The sequence below is a fragment of the Ictalurus furcatus genome, chromosome 15, assembly GCF_023375685.1.
Source record: "Ictalurus furcatus strain D&B chromosome 15, Billie_1.0, whole genome shotgun sequence".
NCBI classification, from domain to species: domain Eukaryota; kingdom Metazoa; phylum Chordata; class Actinopteri; order Siluriformes; family Ictaluridae; genus Ictalurus; species Ictalurus furcatus.
Window position 1 is genome coordinate 14,544,244 of NC_071269.1, and position 25,731 is coordinate 14,569,974.

Consider the following 25,731-nt stretch of genomic DNA (forward strand, 5'->3'; position numbering starts at 1 on the left):
TGTTTCCCTCAATTATTGCAATTTGCCAGGCCCAGGAGCAGCAAAGCATCCCCACACCATCACACCTCCACCACCATGCTTGACCGTAGGTATTATGATCTTTTTGTGGAATTCAGCATTTGGTTTACTCCAGATGTAACGGGACCCCTGTCTTCCAAACAGTTAGACTCACTAGTCCACAGAACAAAAAGGTTTGAGGATCATCAAGGTGTGTTTTGGCAAAATTCAGATGAGCCTTAATGTTCTTCTGGGTTAGCAGTGGTTTTCACCTCACCACTCTTCCATGGATGCCATTTTTGTCCAGTGTCTTTCTGATAGTGGAGTCATGAACAGTGACCTTTATTGATGCAAGAGAGGCCTGTAGATCCTTCGATGTTGTCCTTGACTCTTTTTTGACTTGCTGGATGAGCAGTTGCTGTGCTCTTGGAGGAATTTTGGAAGGTCTGCCACTTCTGGGAAGGTTCACTACTGTGCCGAGTTTTCCATTTGGAGATAATGGCTCTCACTGTGGATCTTTAGAGTCCCGCAGCCTTTGAAATAGCTTTGTAACCCTTCCCAGACTGATGTATTTCACCTTCTTCCTCATCATTTCTGAAATTTCGTTCAATTTTTGGCATAGTATGTTACTGGGTAAGACCTTTTAACGAACTTCATGCTGTTGAAAAAGTTCTATTTAAGTGTTGATTTGATTGAACAGGGTTTGCAGTAATCAGGCCTGGTTGTGTGTAGTCCAGCTGAACACTATTATGAATGCAGTTTCATAAATTTGTGGAATTAGTAACTACAGGGGCAAATACATTTTTACACAGGCCCAGTTGGTATTGCATAACTTCAATAAATAACATTATCATTTAAAAACTGTATTTTGTGTTTACTCAAGTTACCTTTGTTTTCTCTTAGATTTTGTTTTAATTTCTGAAACAATTTAGTATATGATATACACAAAAACAGAAGAAATTAAATACTTTTTTCACAGCACTATATGTAAATAAGTGGTATTATCCCGTATCCCCTTTTTACTAAATCATTATCCCTTATTTACTAAATCTTGTCATCTACAACCTCTTTTAGCAAGCGTGTCTAAGTTACAGCTCCACTTAATTTTACTGGGTTCCATGACAGTAACATAATTACAAATAACCCATAGATCAAAGAATAAAGAATCAAATTGATGGTGCTGTAATTCAGTCAGCAGTTACTCGGGAGGTGAAAGCAGGTGACATTAGATCGGATTGGTATTCATAGACACTAAGAAACAGGGGAAAAGACAGGAAGTTTGAAAGTAAGAAAAAGAGCCAGAAAGAGAGAGTGGCGTGCAGCAGATGGAGAAGAGCCGAGGGTCAGAATTGCCGTTGTTTCTGCAGGGAAAAGCCACTGTCAGAAAGGATGGACGGATGAGGCAGAGATGGATGTCAGCATCTCTGATAAAATAATGTACCTTCAGGACCTGAGTTATGTAAGACTATTAAGCTGTCACTGTGTGCCAGAGTGCATGCAGGCAGATAACCTTTGTTTTGCGTAAGATAAAAAGTTTTTTTTTAAAAACCCTCCATTTCTCTGTTTGCTTTCAATGTGGGCACGCAACTAGCAAGGCGAAAGCAAGAGAGCCTCTTCTGCTGCTTTCACTCCTGTGATATATTTAATACACACTAGGGCGAGTGAAATGTGGAGCTTCAGCCAGGGCCCTGATTCTGTCAGAGATGTTTTGTAGCAAACACAACGGGCAGCGTGAACACGCCCTCAGTCTGTGTTTAGTGCCGGGTTAATGCTTAAAGATGAATTCAAATAACAGGGCTGTGTTTCACTTGCAACTTGCACAGTAAAAACATGCTGAAAAGAGTTTGTGGGGCCGTGTGGCTTATTGCGATATATAATTAGAAAGGAGCTTCCAATGTGGCTTTGTGTACGGTCAAAATAAATTACATGAGCACTGATATTATATGTAAATTACAGAAATATTCACTTGTGCTAATGTTCAAAAAGAAAAACTAGAATAAGAAAAAAAAAAGATTTCACACATTACCCTTCAATAGCTCTCTCTCTACGTTCTCAAGAAAAAGAGTACTCTTCAGTTTGTCCCTCTGGGGGAAGGCTGAAAGGTTCTATTTAGAACCCTAAATGATATGGGTTTGCTTTCAGAAAGGTTTCCACATTTAATCCTTTTAGAGCCATAAAGCATCCAAAGAACCCCTGAAGAACCATTTTTCTGAAACGGTAGTTTTTTTCAACTCAGGTGTTTGTTGACATCTTTCGGGCCCAGAAATTATTTCCATCCCCTGTAGGAACAGAGCTCTGCCAATTTCAGCCAAAAAAAAAAAGCAACTCATGAGAAAGTAGAAGTCGGTTTTAATTAATTGGTACCAATAAAGGAATGCTGAAATTATTGGTTATCTACAAAAATCAACACTGATAGTTTATCCCGGTTGCGTTCACTGCGGAAGCGGCTGAGAAGGGTCCGCTGTCATTATACGGTATGAGAGCGGCCTCTAGAGGAGAAATAAAAACTATCGCTGACAAATTTTGTTGTGTTATTTGAAGTGTATTTCTATTAATTTTGGATGTGTCTATTTTTATTTGTTATTTAGAGTGTTACTTTTTGGTTCAGTTTGGATGTATATATTTATTTACTTTAATATTTTTAATAGTTAATATATATTCATATTTACATAGCCTAGTTGTTTCATTTTAAAAAGTACAGTACATTTTCATTGTACAGTCAAGTACTGTTTATTTTTGTAATAAAATTCAGCAATATTTTACTTTGAGTGTTATGTTTTCATTCAGGATCAATTTTAAAAACTATTGGTTGATTAATAGGTTATCAGCAGGCACCGCCCAACTTAGTTATCAGTACTGGTAAAATCCACTATTGATCAACCTCTAATACAAAGTTTTACCATAGCGGGTGGATGGATAGATGGATGGAACAAGAAATTGTAGTTTACTTCACTGCAATTGCAATTCACCTCACAGGCAGCAGAGGGCCCAAAGAATTACAAACTGCTTCTTTAATGGCAGATGTCTAGCTAGTACAATGACTGTAGATCATCTGGCACACATCTAGCAGCTTTTCCAAAGCTTTAAGCACAAAAACCGACAGCATGATCTAAGGTGTAAACATCTTAGCTGAGTCGATCAAAGAACCACAACTGAAAAAGAAAGATATCCTAGTAATACGTGCCATGGTCAAAGACATAGAGACATATTGATCATGGTGCTCTTCCGCAATGCTACAGAGCCCTCTACTGATTCACATTCAGCCACTAATGATCTTGTCGGTGGAGCCTTTAATGTATTTACCATCCTGGAGGGCTTGTTCTCGCATCAGCTACATGCCAAGCAGGAAAAACTATACTGCCGTATGAGTGAGCAGTGAAATTAACTTTCTCACAAAGCACTGCTGGGATGAACCCCTAAAATCTGACCACAAAGAAAGAAAGACTATTTACAGTTCTAAAATTCTCAAAGCTTTCCCAGAATACCTTCAAGGGAACAGAATATATATGTTGAATAATTAACAGCAAACTAAAAATGGTATCTATTTCTTTGTGCTTAAATGAACTCCTCAACTCTGACGACAAAGAAATAAATACCACCCATATATATAATATATACATGTTCCCATCAAGGGAAAGCTTTTACTTCCTGCCGGGTTGCCTCGTGGGGTGCGTTGTCTATATAGATTAGTGTAACGTAGATAAAGCATGGGTGCTTTCTATATCTGGCGAGTTCCAATTCCTGACAGTGAAATATGCTGCTTATGTATGCATGACAAACATCATCTGCTTTGTCCGGTTTCTTCCTTCCACAGCGAATAAAGACCCATGATTTTGGTGATTCACCCGCCACTGCCAGTCCGTCTGAGACTCGGAGAGAGAGAACAGCCGGCCGAACATCTGTGGACAGAGCAGCTCCATCACACCTACTCACTCTGTCTCTCTCTCTATCTCTGTGTCTCTCCTTGCTCTTCTTCACACTGAGGCACATACATAATTATCTATTCTGAACCCTGCAGGTAGAAAAAGCAGTGCTGCAAGCCCTCCAAGCTGCCTCAGCATGCACACTGAATTCAAAACACAAAAACAGGCCTGTGCCTATTAGTATTATTGTCCAAAAAAACATCTGTAGCAGATGGACCTTATATTCTGATGTTTAAGGAGAACTATATTTGTAATAAATAAATAAATAAATAATAATAATAATACAAATTTTACATTAAGACTGATAATCCTTATTTTGTCAAAGGGCATGAAAATATGACAGTACAACTAAAGTCAACACTCAAATCAAATACAAGTCACTTCATTGCTGGATGAATTCAACAACATGAAATTCTTCCATCTCAAGATGCTACTAGGAACAATACTGAAACATGATACAAGACGAATTGAATCAATATCTTCTCTTATAGGAACACAGACATGCTATTCTCCTCCTGTTCATGATTTCTATCTATGAGGTATTTTGTATCATTATTAATGGCATATTCATCTGTTATGTCCATCACTGATTCTTTGCCCTGAATCTATTAGCGCTGAACCCCTGAACCTCATGTGGTATTGTAATGAAATCTGCACTTACGTAAGCTATGTAACAGTGTTTGTCTTCATCCTGCTAGAAATTCAAATTCAAACATCTGAATTTCAATAACTGCTCAGAAATGCTTGAGGAAAATCTTTGACTCGTGGTAAGAAATAAAAGGAAATGTTCTGTATCTGCCATTTGTAATTGCCTTCCCTGAGAACGTTTTGGTCACGTCAATAATTTCGATGAAATGGCCACTATAGAAACACTAATAATTCATGACCTGCCAACCCTGAAACTCTGGGCAATCAAAAATCCTTTCAAAGTATCCAATACTATTACTTACACACACACACACACACACACACACAACCAACCAGTCTTTTCAAAGTGCTGATATTCTAAGGCATGAAGGTGACAGGACACAATGGTCATAATAGTACATAAATGTAGCACTTAACTGCCTGAGCCAGCTGACAGTACAGCAGATGCGAGCGATTTATGCCACTGGTATCAATTGATTTTAATTTTTTTTCCTTTTCAGCCATTCATTTCTGCTTTACCACATGCATGTCTGTACATGTGTACAGACAGTGTCTGACCCTACCACACATTTGAGTCTCAAATACAAACTGATTCTGAAATAAAATGTTATTTTGTACAAAGTGATTTTAGCAGGTATTGACATCATTATGATAATCGAAGAAAAACCCTTCGATTATCATAATGTGTAAAAACAAGATGTGTGTTTTAACCTCAAAGACCCATTGTCTCTGGAGAACATTCAGAGCTTCTGCTTGGTTATTGGTGCATGATTTTTTTTAGAAAATAGGACTAAAATAGGAAATGCCAAACAGTGTGTTCTCTCCTGCTGTGCTCTTTCTGCTTTTATATATGTTTTTTTTTAAAAACCTGGTTTTTAACATACACTAGGTTTACTCATGAGGTCTAACACTTTCATGTTAAATTTTGTTAGTTTGCTTTGAAGTCCCAGTGAACAGTCATTCATTTATCTTCAGTAATCTAACGTTACCCTGTTTGAGGTGGATCAGAGCCTATTTCAGGACCACTGGGCATGAGTCAATCCACCAGGCAGCATGTTTTTGGGAAGTGGGGACACTGGAGCTCTGAGGCAGGAACACTATCCACTGCACCATTGTGCCACCTCCCAGTTAACAAGACGGTACAATATTGAAGTGTCTGCATGATAATACATTTTTAGGCAAGCAAAAGTATAGGGACAGATAAGTCTTGAAGTAAATTAAAATAAATAACACCTAATATTTGGTTGCATATCCCGTGCTTGGACAAACAGTTGTGTAAAATTTTAGTCTGAAGTTTATATTTGTAACACTCAGTTCGTGGATTTTATTTTAAATAAATGAAAAAATGGTACTGAAAGTTTGCACCCCCCCATCCGATTAATGGATTAATCGAAAAAATAATCGGCCAACTAATCGATTATGAAAATAAAGTTAGTTGCAGCCCTATTTGGCAGTATGTTTTTGGTCATTGTCCTGCTGAGTGATGAAGTTCCTCCCAATTATATTGGATGCATTTCTCTGTAAATTGGCAGACAAAAAGTGCCTCTTAACTTCTGAAGTCATTCTGCTGCTACCATCATGAACAAATACTAGTGAACCTGTTCCAGAAGCAGCCATGCATGCATTTGAAGTCTTCTTCGAAAGGTGGATTGTGATACCTTCGCTGCTGTCCTGTGGAGGTTGGTGACGTCACTGACTGTTGTCTTTGGGGTTTTCTTCACAGCTTTCTTCAACAGTCTTCAACTGTTGTTGTTTTCCTTGGTCGACCCATTCAGTGTCTGTTGGTCAGTACACCAGTGGTTTCTTTCTTCTTCAGTACATTCCAAATTGTTTTATTGGCTATGCCCAATACTTGTGCAATGCCACTGATTAAGTATTTATTGTTTACATTTACGTTTACACGTATTCATTTAGCAGACGCTTTTATCCAAAGCGACTTACAAATGAGGAAATACAAGCAAAGTGATATATCAAGCAAAGAACAATACAAGTAGTGCTACCATATAAGATCTATTAATTGAGCTCTATTAAAACAGAGTGCACAGAGTAGAGGTGTAAGTGCCAGAGTATGTTGTTGTTGTTGTTTTTGTTTTTGTTTTTTTGGGGGTGGATAATGTGGGGTTGGCATTTTATGGGTTAGTTACATGCTCACGTAAGAGGTGGATCTTTAGCTGTTTTTTGAAGATAGTGACAGATTATGCGGTCCGGATTTAGATTGGAAGTTCATTCCACTACTGAGGTACAGTTAATGTGAAGGTTCTGGAAAGGCCCTTGAGCCACGCTGAGTAGGCACTACTAAGCGTCAGTCACTGATCAATCGCAGATTGCGTGAGGGAACATAAGCCTTCAGGAGAGAGTTGAGGTAGGAGGGTGCTGTTCCAGACAAGGTCTGGTACGTGAGCATCAAGGCCTTGAATTTGATATTGGGCAGCTACAGGAAGCCAGTGGAGGGAGATGAAGAGGGGTGTAACATGGGTCCTTTTGGGATGGTTGAAGAAGAGACATGCTGCTGTTTAAACAATAAATCGGACAGGACACACCAGGGTAACAAGAAACACCTGTGAGTCCCATGTTCCAATATTTTTTGCTCACCTACAAATTGGGCAGTCTGATTCAAAATGTGCTATGTTCTATATTATTTAACACATTTACATATACATAAAAGGAAAGAAAAACTGAACTTCTATACTCTCTTCTCATATTCATATTTTGATCTCAAACCCAAATGTCTTCAGTCTACAGCAAAAACAATTGAACTGGCCTTGCCCTTCCAATAGTTTGAGACGGGACTGTAAAGACCAGATGAATTTGCTGATCAAACTGATCTAAGAGCTGTATAGTGTGTAGCTTAATAAAATATGGACTCCCAGCCTGCTACACCACACAAAAACCACAGTACAAAAACAACTGTTGCATACAGTATATACTGAACCTGAATTATAAATTGACGAGAGTAAACTGGAAGGCTGCATTTGCTAGTTTGGCTTGCTAGCTTTCTTTTTGTTCACTTGCAAGTTTCGTTTTTGTTTGCTAGTTTGCACAAATTTATACAGACCGTTGTCACATGTGAATGTACAGTTTTGGTAAAAGCTGACTGGCACAGAGGCGTGACTTTAGAAATATTATTGGTTCGGATAAAGCTCACGTAAACTAGCACTGAAAGAAAACAATTCTGACAAAGTGTATATAGATGATCACAAATTAGAACGTCACCAATTACTCACAATTTAGATGGATATTGTGGTTCAGGAGTATCATTAACATACATAGAATGTATTCACTAGATTTTGCTTTAGAGAGCAATTACTGTAATTATGCCTATTTTTTGTTTTAACGGTTAAATTACAAATGTAATAATTAAGAAAAAAAAGAACAAAATGAAATGGAATGCAATTTGTTTTTCCCAGTTAGCTTATTGCCTGACGCTGCTTTTCTTTAAAACACACACACACACACACACACACACACTCAGACACACACACACACACCATTCTCCACCTATTTAAACTAGTTAAAAAAGGTTTTTCAGCTCAGAGTGTTACTGACACCTTAATCTTCTCCAATACTCCTCCATTTGAGTGGGAAAGGAACACTCCATATGGACACATAAACAGTATCTCATGTGACTCATTTCTCAAGCTCAAAAATACCTAATGTGAGCTTACACAATGGTGCAAAGCTCATAAAAGCTCAATATGGGCAAATGTCTCACAGAATTGTTATTCAGATTTACGGTATGCTGAAACCTCCCAAGCTAAAGCGCTTAACCTGACAATAATAGTGGCACATTTACTGGAGCCATAGATACTCTGAGGACTATTCTCATCCCCTGAAATGTCCCCCATTCAACTTCATCTCTGATAAGATTCTTAGTGAGCAGGACTCTTCCTTTAGCAATATTTCCACTCCAACGAATAATCACTGTAGAATCATAGACACAAAGAATCAAAGAATTAACAGCAACTTTTACTGGACAAGAGAAACCGTTAAGATATTTAGTGTAAAAGGGTGATATTATTCTAAAAGAGTCTGAAATATAAAATCAATTCCAATTGAAGCCCCAATCCCAGTAAAGTGGTTTAGGCTGGATCAGTTAGCGTGAGTGGACCAGACTCCATTTGCTATTAGTGCCCTCAATTTAAGGTGTGAGGTTACGGGTAGCAGCACCTCGGCACCATGACAAATGAGGTACTAGAGAGCAGCTACTCGAGTACTGGCTAATATGTCACTCCAATATCACCATCACAATATAAATTTTATAAGCTTTTGCAATATTCGCATCCTCAATTCTTTCCTCTGTCATTAGATTTGTACTGAATTATATTTCGATAAAATAGACCTATGAGTGAATTAGTCGCTCTAATCAGCTCAGACTGCTGATAATGAAGCATAATTAATGCTAAAACATTGTATGCTTGATCATATTAATAATATTTGCACTTGGATTAAATAGTGCAACCTGATATAATTACAGTCGTCATCATTTATTTTAATCCCCTGGGACATATTATCTTGTGTTCAATTTTTATGCCTGAATCGCTCTTTTCTACGTTCTCTTTGTGACTGAACAAGATAAATAACTGGGTTAGATGATGGGGACTTAAAAATGTCAGTAAGTCAATTTTTCTGACATGTTTTGCCATCCAACTCATTTTCTCCACAATTACCATGCGCAGTCAAAAATGCTCTTTGCTTGCCAGACATTTTGTGTTCTTCTAAGTCTGATCACCCAAAGGGGGTTTCTATTGCTTCGATTATGTTGTCCATCTAGTTAAAGATAGAAAAAAAACATCTAAATATTGGTCTAACAATGACCAATAGGAACCCAGTTTGCCCCTATGCAATATTTTCACATGGTTGGTCAATGGAAAACCAGCACTCAGAAAGATGTAGAGGCTTGCAGCTTTAAGCAACTTTTGGAATGCAAATGTTTTAATGTTCAGCTATGTGTGTGGGTGTGTGTCTTTCATCGCTTGAAAGAAATCTGCAGCGCTCTAGGGAGTTTCAGTAGGCAGTAGAGCACAACACCGGGATGGAGATGAGCCAGAACCAGACTCACCGAGGATCTGGATGTTGGTCCCAGGTGGTGCCAGGTGCTGGTGTATGGTCTCATAGAAGGTGGCATCACACACCAACATGACGGTCACACTGATCCACACCCACAGCAGCCACGACATTTCCACACCCATCTGCAGACACACACAAAGCACATGCACTCAGCAGCACTCGCCAGCTTTCCTTCAGCTCGCTTTAGTCAATATCACGCTGCAAAACTTTCTCCCATGAAACATATCAATACAGTGTCGCCTACTGTGCATTACTCTGACCTCTTTCCTTAACTTGCTCCCCCTCGCATACACCTACACAACAACGCTATTCAAAGAGTAATGGAGCAAGTTTTACAGTAGTCTTCGTACTTTGGTCATAATATAAGTTAACGGTAAGGTCAGATTATCACAGTGTTTCAAATGACTTGGTTTTGTTGTTTAGTTGATTGAGAATCTGTTGAGGTGATTATAAGAAATCTGCTGCTGTCTCAGATGGACAGACAGACAGACAGACAGACAGACAGACAGATAGATAGATAGATGCAGGAAGATATACAGACAGGTAGATAGATAGATAGATAGATAGATAGATAGATAGATAGATAGATGCAGGAAGATATACAAACAGGTAGATAGATAGATAGATGCAGGCAGATAGACAGAAAGACAGACAGACAGACAGATAGATAGATAGATAGATAGATAGATAGATAGATAGATAGATGCAGGAAGATATACAGACAGGTAGATAGATAGATGCAGGCAGATAGACAGAGACAGATAGATAGACAGACAGACAGACAGACAGATAGATAGATAGATAGATAGATACATGCAGGAAGATAGACAGACAGGTAGATAGATAGATAGATAGATAGATAGATAGATAGATACATGCAGGAAGATAGACAGACAGACAGACAGATAGATAGATAGATAGATAGATAGATAGATCGATAGATGCAGGAAGATATACAGACAGGTAGATAGATAGATGCAGGCAGATAGACAGACAGACAGACAGACAGACAGATAGATAGATAGATAGATAGATAGATAGATAGATGGATAGATAGATAGATAGAGACATTCCTCCTGGGACTCATATCTTCCGGCAGACTTCTTTCGGCTGCACCCTCGCTTCCCCTCAGGCCAAAATTAGATAGGAAAGTCACAACTAAGTTATTGGGTTTTTTTCTGCTTCCAAACAGCTACTCAGTGTAAGTGGGTCTGAGTGCTGACACACTCCAAGTATACTCCAACACTGTGCATGCTGTAACTGCAGCCTCCTGCACGTGCTAAGCCATAATAATGCCCCATATGCTACCAGTCTTTGTACTGCTCTTCTCTTCTCTTCCATAAATAAATCCTAGATTAATCCTCTCTAACAACACACAGGGAGGAGAAAAAAAACTACAGGAATGGGCTAGAAACTAATCACTTACCTGTGATCAACTAGAACCCGCCAAATGATGGACTCAACACGTTGCGCTTAATCCATCCATGATGAAGTTGTGAAATATTCCACTCGTCCTGCTGCCTCTGTGCTCTTTAGCCCAACTCTCTCCTGTCCCTCCTGCTTCCTCAGGTAGCGTTAGTCTGAGCGAGCGCTTAAGTGGAATCAGATCAGACTGAAGACATTAAACAGAGACACTGGAACAGAGTGACAAACGCGCTGTGTGTCATTTCCAACACCGCAGTGCCTCTCAATTTACCCCCCAACCGCCACGTCACTAAACCCGGGCGCGAGGACGAGTTTGCCTGCTCACATTAAAGCGCGAGACTCTCTCTCTCTCACACTCTCTCTCTCTCTCTCTCTCTCACACACTCCCTCTCTCTCTCTCTCTCCCTCTCTCTCTCACACTCACTCACTCTCTCTCACTAACTCTCTCTCTCACTCACTCACTCTCTCTCTCTCTCTCTCACTCAATTACTCTCTCTCACACACACTCTCACTTACTCTCTCTCACTTTCTCTCTCACTCTCTCTCTCTCTCACTCACTCACTCTCTCTCTCTATCTCTCTCTATCTCTCACTAACTCTCTCGCTCTCTCTCTCTCACTCACTCACTCTCACCAGTCCTTATCTATCTATCTATCTATCTATCTATCTATCGAAATGTTCAGATGAACAGGATGCTTCAGACAAAACTCTTTCCTCAGCTATGAAGCAAAGTGCTTCTAAGGTTTGGCTTCACCTCCTACCACCCCAGCCACTACTTGCTCAGCTGATGGAGTCTATCTATCGATCTATCTATCTATCTATCTATCTATCTATCTATCTAGATGCTTCAATCTAGCACCTTTGGTTTGGTTTGGCAGTCTGGATAAACTCTTCTCCAGCTTCTATGTAGAATACTAGTACATAATATGTCCTGAAAAACCCCTTAGAAATCTAAGGACTAGGAACCATCCAAAGAAACCTTAAAGAACCCTTTATTCCTAAGAATGTATGATGCTTTTTGTCTGTCTATCAGTTTCTCTGTCTCTGTAAACTGCTGAGCTTTTCTCAGCTTTATTCTCATATGCTCTTTTCTGAATTTCTGGGAGTTTCTTCACAAACAACATAATCTGTTTTGGTGTTTCTGTTTAGAAGGTTTAAAATTCTTCTCTTTTTTTTCTGCCAAGCACCTTATAATCATTCATTTACCTTCAGTAACCACAGGAATACACACTGGAAAGGACACCAGTTCATCTCCGCTCTTATGAACATGAAAAATGTAATAATTTTTAAATGCACCATGCAAACATGAGCATAAACTAGGGGTGTAATGATCAGATGATTCGGATCGATGCATCCATTTACAAAGCAATGATCATAAATTGATTATTATTCATTATAATTGATTATTGATTGATTATTAACTATTATAACTGATTATAAATTAATTATTATTGAAAAAGAACCAACAACTGAAGTGTTCAAAATGATTAATATTCTAAAACTGATATGTAAATTAGGCTAGCAAGGTGGTTTGGCATTAACTCTGATACTTAAATAGCCCTTCTCTACATCATCATCCTTCCGAAATGAATTGTAGGCCTAATCCAGACTCTAAACAAAGATGGTTACATATCAATCGGAGGTGTTAATCGTATCAAATCATATCTTAGCAGATTCAGTATATTGTCAAATATCAAACTGTCACCTTAAGAATCGAAATCATATCATATTGTATGGAAGCCTGTCATTTATACGCAGTTGTCTTTGTTGCGTTCATTTTTGGACTACAATTTCTTAACCCGTAGGCTGCAACTTAGTGTCATATCTTATGTGCCTTGTCTCCTTTTCTGTTGATCAGACCACATGGTATTTTCTGCAGGTAAGGTTATGAACTAAATGTCAAATACTAGCCTGAGGTCTGGGGAGAGACGTTTTTGTATGCTGCTGTCCTTATGTGCTTTTTCATGTTCTGTCACATATTATCTTATCTCACTCTGTCCATCAAATGTCAGATCGAGAGTTAGCACAGCATCAGCAGAGGTCTTTAAAAGTCATGTTATCAATGTTAAAGTTAACATGTCTAAAAACAAGCAAAACCAGCACAACTGAAATTTAAACTGCAAATATAATGAAATCATCCTCACACAATTTCCTTTTGATCAGCTAAATGCATGAACAGAGAAAGAGAGCAAGAACTGTAGCTGATTCTTTATTGATTTTTTTTTCTCTTGTAAGAGAAAAAGCTTTCAAAATAGACTGCATTCAGGCTGTTTTTATATTGGTTTAAATTTGTTTAAATATTGTAAAGTTGCCTGATTTAGTAAAGACAGCAAATGGAGTTACAGTGGTGCTTGAAATATGTTCACACAAGTCACTTTACCAAAGAATGGTTAAAGAAGAATAAAGTTAATGTTTTGGAATGGCCAAGTCAAAGTCCTGATCATTCCTCAATGAAAAGTATGTGTGCAATTGGATCATTGTCTTGCTGCATAATCCAGTTGCACTTGAGTTTCAACTTATGGACTGAAGACCGGACATCCTCCTTTAGGATTTTCTGGACAGAACAGAATTCAGGCTTCCCTCAATTATTGCATGTTGCCCAGGCTCTGAAGCAGCAAAGCATCCCCAGACCATCACACTTCCACCACCATGCTTGACTGTAGGTATGATGTCCTTTTTGTGGAATTCTGTGTTTGGTTCATGCCAGATGTAACGGGAACCCTGTCTTTCAAACAGTTCCACTTTCATCTCATCAGTCCACAGAACATTCTCCCAAAATGTCTGAGGATCATCATGGTGTGTTTTGGCAAAATTCAGATGAGCCTTAATGTTCTTCTGGGTTAGCAGTGGCTTTCCCCTCACCACTGTTCCATGGATGCCATTTTTGCCCAGCGTCTTTCTGATAGTGGAGTCATGAACAGTGACTTTTATTGATGCAAGAGAGGCCTGTAGATCCTTTGATGTTGTCCTTGGCTCTTTTGTGACTTCCTGGATGAGTAGTTGCTGTGCTCTTGGAGGAATTTTGGAAGGTCTGCCACTTCTGGGAAGGTTCACTACTGTGTCAAGTTTTTCCATTTGGAGATAAAGACTCTCACTGTGGATCTTTGGAGTCCCAGAGCCTTTGAAATAGCGTTGTAACCTTTCCCAGATTTATGTATCTCAATCATCTTCTTGCTCATCATTTCTGGAATTTCTTTTAATTTTGGCATAGTGTGTTCACGGGTAAGACCTTTTAACCAACTTCATGCTGTGGAAAAAGTTCTATTTAAGTGATTTAAGTGTAATATTTATTTGATTGAACAGGATTTTCAGTAATCAGGCCTGGTTGTGTCTAGTCCAGCTGAACCCCATTATGAATGCAGTTTCATAGATTTGGGGAATTAGTAAATACAGGGGCAAATATATTTTCACACAGGCCCAGTTGGTATTAGATAACTTTTTTGCTTGAATAAATAACATTATCATTTAAAAACTGTATTTTGTGTTTATTCAAGTTGCCTTTGTTGTATCTTAGATTTGTTTTTAATTTCTGAAACAATTTAGTATGTGATATACACAAAAACAGAAGAAATGGAGTGTGATGGAAATGTAGATGGAGAGCATTAAGGACAGAACTCCTTTTAACATACAGAATTGTCAACTTTCATTAAAATTTTGGACATTCACACCAGCTACTGTTCAGGCCCATGCTGATTGTTGATTATATGTACAATTTCTTGAAATTAATGACATTCTTGATTTGCACATGAAACAAGACGAAAACCAGCTCTCACCACCAGCTGACTGTAGCTGTATATTTATTTATGAAAATGTATGACAGACAGAGAACTCTTTGAAAAGTTTGTAATAGTTCAGGTTATACGGTAAGAGGTGAAATGAATGGGCTTTGCTGCTTTTCTTATGACTACATTCATAGAAAATTCATACGAGATTGAGTTGGACCTCCTGCCATGTAGGGCATCAATGACAGGCCTTAGCCAAGGGCATCAAGCCTCAGGATGTTCTTCCTAAGGTCAAACTACAATGGAGACAGACATTCAACAATAAAGCCAGTAGACCGTATAAGATAAATCCTCTTTGCAGAGTTCAGTCAATGAGAAGATCATCACCCCTCAGGCCTGGCAGAAGAAGAGAGGGATGAATAATACCTCCATCTCTTTTCCAAACTCCTGATCCTCTCTCCAATGACACTGCAAAAATTGTACCCAATATATTTTAGCTCTAACACACACATACACATTTCGCTTAAATGGCTTCTGTAGAGCAGTCACTAAAAATAAATACAGGAATCATTCGTAACTGTTATATTCCCAAACCCTTTCTATGCCGGATTCATAACATAACCTGGAATATAGTGTGACTGGAAGTCATTATCTGACAAAGCAAATACTCTCGCTGCTGAAACTGTCTTATTCCTGGCAGTTACATTTCCCTGCCACATCCACTATCACAGCCAGCCAGACAGCTCTCTCTCGTAAGTGCCTTCTTTCTCAGGTCCTAAAGAGATTACTAATAATGCCAAGAATCAGAGAGAACTCTCACTCTTTCCCCTTTAGATATCCCTTGATGTTTGTGCTGCAACCAACACTTTTAATGTGCATATATTTGGGTGGTGGATCTAAACATTAAGGTGTGTGTGCTTGGAAATGTCGAGGTGTGCGTCATTACACTGTTTCATTACACAAGTTTCATTGCATTGACCTCTCTTTTATTTCTATGGCCATTAAAGAAGTGTAAGAGGGGAATTTAAATGGGTATATTCTGAGTCTCTGAGGTAAGGACATTCATCGTGAGCTGTCCACTATGATGGGGACTCTGATTACATTTAATCGCTGCAAGGCTCGCTCGCACAGAGCATGTGTAGGATGTGGACGTGATTAATGTAGCACTCACTTTTATCTTATCTCCAAGTGTCACAGTTGGCAATGTTTCAGATCTGGCTATTAGTCTAATAGACATGCTTCAGCAGTGAGGCAGGAGAACAGTGTGGGATATGAGGGAGTGTCTGGAGTGAGTTAAGCACAAGTATGTGGGCAGAGAGGGGCCGGAGGTGAGCTGAAATCATGATGTACTTTTTCATGAGCTCCAGGCATCTTGCACTCACTCTGATATTGCAGTGGGGAAACAGAAATGCTGTGGGCCAGGGGCAAAAGCACACACTCACATTAATGTGCGCACACACAAACACAAACACACACACACACACACACACGCACGAGCACACACACACACACTATTTTCCCTCAGAACACATCTTTCTGATTCCTGCTGTCATTAGTAATCTCTTTAGGACAGGCAGAGGGAGGCACTCAGAGAAAAAGTGTCTGAGGACAGTTGGATGAAAGGAGATAGTGGAGGAAACAGAGAGAAATACAAGCAGAGAGAAGCTAATAGACACATGAAGGACTGATTAATAAGGAAAAACTATATGAAGATGGATGGACCGGTTCTGAGACTTTCAGGAGTGAGTGTCAATGATCATTCACACGGCTGGCATTCGTGCCTGGGCGGGAAGCCACACTGTCCCCAGCAGGGGTTTCAGCAGCACAGACAGCAGCAGGCTGTTACTGTCACATCAGCAGCACAAATCAGTGGACAGTGTCTGCAAACGCCTGCAAGGAGCCAATTAACCCTAATTGGGGATGGCACGAAGGAGAGAGATGCAGAGGAGAAGGTGAGTGAGAGGACATGTACTCATCTAATAAACAAGCACTCTCTGCTCCTCCCAGAGGAAGTGAACAGAAAAGCTGTTTCCTTTTCCATGCTGACAAACGAAGGGTCCCTGGAACCTTAAGCAGCACTCGAGTGAATACAAAAAAAATCCACCCTATTCAGAGCACAGCCACATATTCTTTTCTCATGTGTAATTTGCACTAGCTCACCGTGTCACCACTCTACTTAACGTTTCAAAAAAACAAACCTTTATTTCTCTTGATGTTGATTACCCTTCTTCCTATATTGAGCTTAATACAGCCGGCCAACAACGATCTTCTTATTTCTGAATGTTTGCAAGTGCACAGCAGCAATTTGGAAATTAATGAGCGAAGGTGCCACAATCGATGCTGAAAATGAAACATGGGCAGATGGAATTGGATGTGACTGTAGAACTGATTTGTGTGGAATGCTAATGAACATCTCCAGAGAGAGCATATGTTCCAATCCTGGTTGGGGCCTTCACTCCTCTAATGAACCTAAAGACAGAACTGCTAAGCCACAATTTTCTTCAACGCACTGTCTCTTTTTCATTTCATATGGAATAGAGTTCTCAGCATAATGGAGCGATGGCCTGAAAGATGAGGCAAATCAAATGAAGGAGGAGGAGATTAGTCAACGTTTGACAGCATTTCATGGGTGAAGAGTGTGCTCTTTCTTTCTCAAATGTTCTGGTGCAGATGCCACGGCCCATGGAGAACAATGACAGTTAATAGAAATGTCGAAAGATCTTGTAGCTGCCTTTTTTCTCTGTCAACATGTTAAGTCTGGACAAAAGATTATAAAAGGATCCAAAGATGTCCTTGAAATTGAAAGTGAAAATTGTACTGTGAAGGCATAAGTGAGGGTTTAAGAGAAACAGCAGACACACTTACATCTCTGCAAAAGTGATTGTAGACATCTGCCTCAGATATAGAATCCACAGATTCTGGAGACTGATCGCCTGACCATGAAATTCACACACAAGTCGTTTCAAATACTGCAGGACCAGCAGAATTTGGACACTACAAATCATTTTAAGTCTCCCATCAATGACTGCCCATCTAATTTTGCCAACTTACATATATTGACTCAGAAGACATGTCTATCCCAAGTATCTTACTAGTGAGGTAAAATGCAATCTAAGCATATAGCCTTGCAGTTGAGGGTTGAGGGAAAATAGCATCCACAGATTTCAATTCACAGTCTCCCAGGAACTAGCACAGGACTGAACTCTCACCCCAACCCCCAACCAAACGTACAGGTTTCACTGCAGGTCCATGTTCATAACTGATCAACCCTCACAGCACGTACCGGGGAGTCCTTTTATCTCTGCCACTTTTGTCCTTCTGTAGAAAATTAAAACCATTGTGTGAAATGCCCATAAAGTAAAGTAGTTGAAAAAGATATATTTTCTTTTTTGAACTGTTGCTTGATTATTGAGTGCATATTTCCATTTTTTGTTTGGATCATACATCTGTGAGATCACAAGGTCTATATTTATCTGTTCCAATTCAGCAATCTCACAGAACTTCTCTAATGAACTCAGCTCCTTATAAAGAACACAAGCTAATTAATTAAAATCTTGTGGTGTTGTGCATAGACTAGAACGAAGTACCTGTAAGTCTTGCACTTCTAACATAATCCTGGTGAGAGTCACTGCTATAATGTCAAGAGCACAAAGCACCTATGAATGCCTTTGTGTGAAACTTATTAAGGGTACACTTTTCATACATTTTTCACAATTTACTTTAGTGCTCATGTGTCTGCAAATTCCCCCAGAGAGGCCAATACACCAGTTTAGAAAGGGGTCATTTCAGATTTCAGGTACTCTTTGCCCTTTTCCCTGTGACCCTCTGGATAAAGATAGTGGGACCAACCAGATACTTAAACAATTGAATCTTTTTTGTGGAAATTACATCACCCTTCTGGATCAAGGAATAAACGCTTTGTGATTTTATAGGGCGATTCGATCCCACCTGGAAAAAGAAAACAGAAAGCAGAGGGTTTTTTTTTGTTGTTGTTGTTGTTTTGTTTTTTTACAAAAGTTTAGTGGTGCTGGTATAAAAATGTTACCTGTTATGTTTCAGTATGAATTGATCATGTTGCCTGAATCTTGTAAATGGTTCTTCTTCAATGGGAATAGCACATTCACAATTTAGAGCAAAATTCTATGGTTACTTTTCTATGATTAAACTTTATACTGGCTTTCAGGAAAGGCTTATTAATGTAGCTATGGATTTTGTTGACTGCTGCCAGGAGCATTTATTCATGTGAAAAGCAGTCCAAGACAGACCACATTCTTATTTCTTCTGTCTCTGAAAATCCCCACATATACTAACATCAAAAGCCCTAAAGGTCTTCTGCGTTTGGTTTGTTTGATAGGAAATGGAGCAATTTTCTTCAATACTTCCCTAAAATTATCAGGGCCAATTGCTAGCCAGCACTCTATCTTTTCCTCTTGTCTAAATGGATGGTTCTGTCTATCATGTGTGTGTGTGTGTGTGTGTGCATGCTCTTTGCAGTGAAAAACAAAGAACATGTTCTTTATCTGCAGAATGGGGAGATTGCAGAGTGATAGGCAGTTGTTGTGTCGGGGCTGCCAAAGTAACATGCCTGCAGGGACACACCAACTCAAAAGTGTTCTCGTCTCTTCTGTGTAATCAAAACATCCTTTTGGGTGTGAATTTATTTCCTTATAATGGATTAGTTTAAGAAAAAGAAGAGTAAAGGTCAATCGAGACTGCTTGGAGAGGGTTTTATTGAATAAGTGAAGATCTAGAGGAGCGATCTAAAAATAGCAAAACATACAAACCTAACAATCACTTTTGGGAATTAAACAATTTGGTGCAATTATGTTAGAGTCAGGTTTCAGAATGTGAATGCACCAAGGTACAGTATTCTGGTTTCGGAATGTGAGCACATTTAAGCACAATATTATGATTTGGGAACTTGAATACAACTGAGGTACAATATTCTCTAAAGCACACTATACAGATTTCGGAATGTGAACACAGCAAAGGCACAATATTTTGGTTTGGGAATGTGACAGCACGTATGGCACAATATTTAATTTGTGGAATGCAAACACTCTTAAGCATCACTTTCAAGTTTGGCGTTGTCAACACATTTGAACATAATATTCAGATTTGCGAATGTGGACATACTTACAGACAAAATTCCTGTTTGGATAATATGAACACACGTATGCACAATATTTTGGTTTGGGAATGAGATTACACTTAATGGACAATAGTGCAGTTTGGGAATATGACGAAACCATCAGCACATTATTCAGTTTGGGTATGTAAACGCACTTAAGCACAATATTCTTGTTTAGATATATGAACACATTATTCATTTTTTACTCCTTTGATTGTTGCATGAGCCCATAGAAACACATCTATGTTTCAACATGCCCTTGCTATTGCAGATGCAGTTGAACTTAATAACATATTGAAGAATCCCTGTATGGAAAGTCTTTCTTTCTGTCATAAGATTCAAGTTGAAATTCACGTTATACTGTAGCACATATACAGGACAGCAGTGCTGAGCTTAGAATTCCTGAATCTCTGGATTGACCTGAAACAGAATTATGGAGGAACAAGCATACTAAGGCTATTTAGGATAGCCTAAATATAGGATATTTAACCACAGGTGTATTACAATACATTTAAATGCACCTCGCTATCCTCAACCCCTTAAAGTCTCATCTTAATATTCAGTTACTCATATTCATAAAAACATCAACCTAGTCTCATAGAGAGACAAAAAATGTTCACATACAACTTATTTGCAGCACCATCTGTATGATGAATATCACTGTTGTGTCAAATAATGTATTAAACTGTGCTTGTAACAAAACAGTGATATTCATCATGGAAATAATTTGTATGTGATTGTTGTTTTTTTAATATGAGACAGGTTTGGAAAAGATAAACAATTAACTGGATGTGTGATATCAAAGTCGCGTTAAGATTAGTTATCTCTGTTTATAAGCCCTTTAGCTCATCCCTGTCTTTGATACAGGGATCTAACCGATTGTCTTCAGTGGAAAGTAATTTTAAAAAGACGAACAGCATTTATCACTTTCATGGACAGCCAAGTGTTTTAGTTTCAGGTGATTTGTTCTGTGTGTCTCTTTGTTTCCTTCTACTGAATACATTTCTTCGCAGATGGACAAAATTGTGAATTGTAGTTTTGAATTGTAAATCTTAAACACTCTAACAGTAAGAGGGGTTTTTCCACTCTTATGCTGGTAATCACCTGAAAAAGATGATATTTGGGGTGGGGGAAACCCCCACAAATGCCAGTTCATCAATTATTAAAATTGAAATATCTTATCATGCAATTTAAAATAATCAATTAAGGTCTGTACTGATATAGACCTTAAAGTGAATTTTAAGATAACATCAGAGTTGGACAAGGTACTGAGAATTATTATTTAAGAGACACGAATAATGTGCCAAAATCTTGGCAGGAAGTATCCTGCCAAAAAGTGTATTCAAGTCAAAGTAAAAATGTTGCAACTTTTAAATGTAATAAAAGTATCAAATTAAATGTATAAAAAAAAGTGTTTAAAAAAAGTAACTGATGAAATTAAATTAATGTCATGTATTCATGTGAAAAGTAACCATTACATTTCTAAAACTTTGGACCACACTTCATATGAACAGTTATGCTATGATGGTTAGGACTACAGTTGCTATGATAGCTTTAGGACTGCAATTGCCATAAACAGTTTTGAACTCAAGTCTCCATCAGTGAGCAGTGTAAAAGTTCAACAAAACAGACTACATGTAAAACTGTAATGAATTTCCAGGTTACACAATTGCACTATTTGACCATGTAGTACATGAATATAGAAGGGATTTATTTATAATTGCACTATCCGGTGTCACCCAGATGAGGATGGGTTCCCTTTTGTGTCTGGTTCCTCTCAAGGTTTCTTCCTCATAGCATCTCAAGGAGACCTTGCCACCGTCACCTCTGGCTTGCTCATTAGGGAGAAAATAATACATTTAAAATGTATATCCTGAATGTATATATTTCTATATAGCTGCTTTGTGGTAATGTCCATTGTTAAAAGCACTGTACAGATCAAATTGAATTGAATTAAATTGAATTTAAACTTTGAGAAGATGATTTTCTGCTTTAAAGCAACTACGCCATTTTGCCTGAAAACATCATCCAATCTCTGAAACTTTACAATATTTACAATTAGCTAGAATTTGACTTGCTGTCTAGCCAAATATCCATGCTACTGGAATCGATACTGGCATTAGCAAAGAAAACAGGCTAACATGTTTACATGTAGCCAGTTATTGTTAGCAAATTAGCTAAACTTTCCTCAACATGCTTTTTCCATATTAAATCAAGTCTGTGCCTTCTAGGGAGGCAATGGAGACACCTTATTTTATAGTCCTCTTTACTTACTCGAGTATAGTGAAACATTTTACTGAGGTAGAGCCAGGGGCTATTATACTCCATTTCCAAACCATAGTCCAGTGGCTTATCCATGTTCAGATGCATATGAATAGCTACCATGTTAATTACATTGTGTAGCATGAGATCACTACAGGTGATGAATTGGTAGGGCACTACAAATGAATTCTTGATAATTTTTTTCTATATTGATGAACTTGATTGGATGCTACACTGAAATGACTGGATGCCAAGCTGAGCCCGTTCAATTGATCCATAACGTACAGATATTGGCTGGAATGAGAGGAGAAGAGACTTTAGAGTTTTGTAACGAGTACCGTGAATGTCTAAATAAATTTTTTTTTAAAGTAAGGAGTAAATTCTAGGGAATTTAATAAAATATTCAATTTCAATAATACTCAAATACAAGGTGTAGATGTAAATACGGCAAAATAATACTTAAGTATAGTAAGAGAGTACAATTGCTTATGTTTTCCACCCCTGTATAACAGTAATGTCTTCACAGTAAAGTAAATACTAATCATGCAATCTAGACTATAAAAAGTGAAATGAAAATTTCGAATGAAATACTTTTTTTAGATCATACACCTTTAACAGTGTGACTGTGTTTACTGTTACAAGAGCTATAGAAATCAAATTGAAAACTTGAAAACACTGGTGTCACTAAATTACAATGTGACTGTGACTGTAACTGCCACAGGACAGTTTTGAACTATACACTTAAGTCAGATCACTGATATTTATTCAAGATTCAAGTATAATATATATATATATATATATATATATATATATATATATATATATATATATGTATGTATATATATATATAAATTGCTAAACTGTGTTTTATTGTAACCTTTTTTTTCTTGCACTTCATTTTTCTTCATGCTGAGAATACCTTCTTTCTCCCAGTACAATGCAATTGGGTGATACAGTTGCCAGGCGAACATTTCTCATCCTACAACAAGAACCTCATGAGTCAGGTTTATTACTTTTTAGAGAAACGGTGTCCTGACTTAAGCGTGCTGAAAAGACTGATAATTATGATGCCGTAAATTTACGATGTGCATTTCTGGAAGACCCAAAGCTCCAAGAGCCTGTCACAGGCCTGTAATGCATTATTGATAAATATTGCGCCTTCATCATTCAGCCAGTGCATTTGTCATATTTTAGAGGTACATTTGAGAGGCATTTCTCTTCTTTCACTGTGTGTGTATGTGTGTGTGTGTGTGTGTGTGTGTGTGTGTGTGTGTTAGAGAAGGCCTTGAAGACCATTCTGAAAAATGTTTCCCACAGGATGTCCTTTACTGCCACAAAAATCCTGTTAGCTGAATTATCTCTGATAATTGCTTTACAATATCAGCCACTGGTTTACAATACAAGTGATGAATCTAACCTTTTCTTCAGCTCATCTATTACACTGAGATGACTTGCTACTTGGTCTGTGATGCACTGTCATCTTGTTTGATATCATTTACAAGCTGCTATATTTTAGCAGACATAGATGTGGTTGTATGTCTACATGTCCTCTTATGTAATATATTTTTATTTTACAAGAATTACTGAGGACGTTTACATGGACAACAATATTCCGATATTAACCTGATTAAGACAATACTCTGATTAAGAAACTATTATGTAAACAGCGATTATTGATGACCTTAATCCGACTAAAGTCATACTCGAAGTAAACACAAATCAAATTAAGGCATGTGGAGTATTCCTATTTTACTCGCATTATGGAAGTGCATTATAGACATGTACACGCTTTAATCACGTTTAATTAACGTTGTGTGAGAGTTTTCACCACATTTTGCGACAGGGTACGTACACACATGGCAGTGCTCAAACGAGAGAGCATGGCTGCGTCCGAAACTGTGTACTTACCTACTATATAGTAGGAGAAATACATGTACATGTACATCCATCCATCCATCCTCTATACTGCATATCCTTTTCAGGGTCATGGGGAACCGGGAGCCTATCCCAGGGAGCATCAGGTACAAGGCAGGGTACACCCTGGACAGGGTGCCAATCCATCACAGGGCACAATCACATACACATTCACACACCCATTCATACACTACGGACACTTTGGACATGCCAGTCAGCCTACCATGCATGTGTTTGGACTGGGGGAGGAAACCGAAGTACCCGGAGGAAACCCCGCAGCACGGGGAGAACATGCAAACTCCGCACACACAGGGCCACGGTCATGGGAATTGAACCCCAACCCTGGAGGTGTGAGGCGAACGTGCTAACCACTAAGCTACCGTGCGCCAGAACATGTAATATATTAGATATTTTACTTACTTGATTCTTGCATTTGCTTACTATTGATTACACAGCTATCCAATTTCTACTCTAATTGGAGGACAAGTGAAGCAAAACAAAATTCCAGTTTAGCCTGTCTTCTTTTCAAAGGCAATCTGAAAAGGCTTTTTTTCCCCAAGATTCCCCTGCAGTTGCTGTTCACCGTGTTAAGCAGTGCCCTGGCAGCAAGCCGCTAAATCACAGGCAATAGCTTCAGTGAGCAGTAACTACAGGGGACTAATGAAGCCCGAGAGTCTACACACTGTACTTAATCATCACTTTTACATGAGCTTTGGACAGACTGATGGGAGCCCTCTATCTCTAATTAGCCCACCAGCTAAGTGGATAATTAAATGGCCAACTAGTTTAGAGTGCAATTTGGTCCATGTCCAAAGGATTAGCAGTAAACATGAACCTGGCTCACTCACCAGCCTTGGTGTATTATATGATTGCTGCATTCACATTCTCTCTGGATGCAGAATTGATGTTTTGCATCAGACCAAGGACACTTTATTCACTCAAAGTGCAGCCAATCCACCTCTGCTATGCTCCTACTAAACTTCCCCCATCACGACTGCTATGCACTGGCTCATACAAGTCTGCATTTCACCTTTCATCCTTTTATATAGTTGTCTGTTTCTGTTGAGCTTTTGTATGACCTTGGTACTTTATTATGTATTCTGTGTGGTCTCGGCAGTCAGTCTAATGGTCTGCACATAGTCACGGGTACATAATCAGACTGTCTCATAATCTCACAGCCCTGTCAAAATGTAAAATAACACCTTTTAAACATCATCTGTTCCTTCTGTTTATTGCTGTGGAACAGAAACTGCTGCTAACACCCAAATGTCCAAGTTTTGACCTGTGTTTCTACTTCAAGTAGAGAAGCAAGAGACAACACAGAGACATTTTGGCAGGCAGGCAGGTGGGGCCTCAATGGATTGGACTTGTTTGTCCAGCACATCCCACAGATGCTCGATTGAAATCGAGATCTGGGGAAGTCAACACCTTGAGTCAACACCTTGAACTCTTTGTCATGTTCCTCAAACCATTCCGGAAGAACAGTGTGAAAGAGGTCACTGCCATGAAGGGAATGGCATATAGGGAATACCACTGTCATATAGGGAATACCACTGCCATGAAGGAGTGTACTTGGTCTGTAACAGTGTTTGGTTAGATGGTAAGTGTCGAGGTAACATCCACATGAAAGCCAGGACCCAATG

The 25,731-nt window shown here is 38.7% G+C and overlaps 1 protein-coding gene across 3 annotated transcripts in view; it reads right to left on the reverse strand.

Annotated features, from left to right (window-relative positions):
* Window positions 1-11,496, reverse strand: part of tafa1a (TAFA chemokine like family member 1a) — a 56,496-nt gene extending 45,000 nt beyond the window's left edge. For 2 of the 3 annotated variants that reach the window (XM_053643453.1, XM_053643451.1), the window contains exons 1-2: window positions 11,062-11,496; window positions 9,628-9,757 (exon numbers count right to left, since the gene is read on the reverse strand). In XM_053643453.1, coding sequence (XP_053499428.1) covers window positions 9,628-9,757 — 130 coding nt within the window. In that variant the 5' untranslated portion in view covers window positions 11,062-11,496. Of the gene's footprint in view, window positions 1-9,627; window positions 9,913-11,061 lie in introns of those variants that run through there. The other variant, XM_053643452.1, reaches the window with a different exon arrangement.
* Between the last annotated feature and the right edge of the window lie 14,235 nt (window positions 11,497-25,731).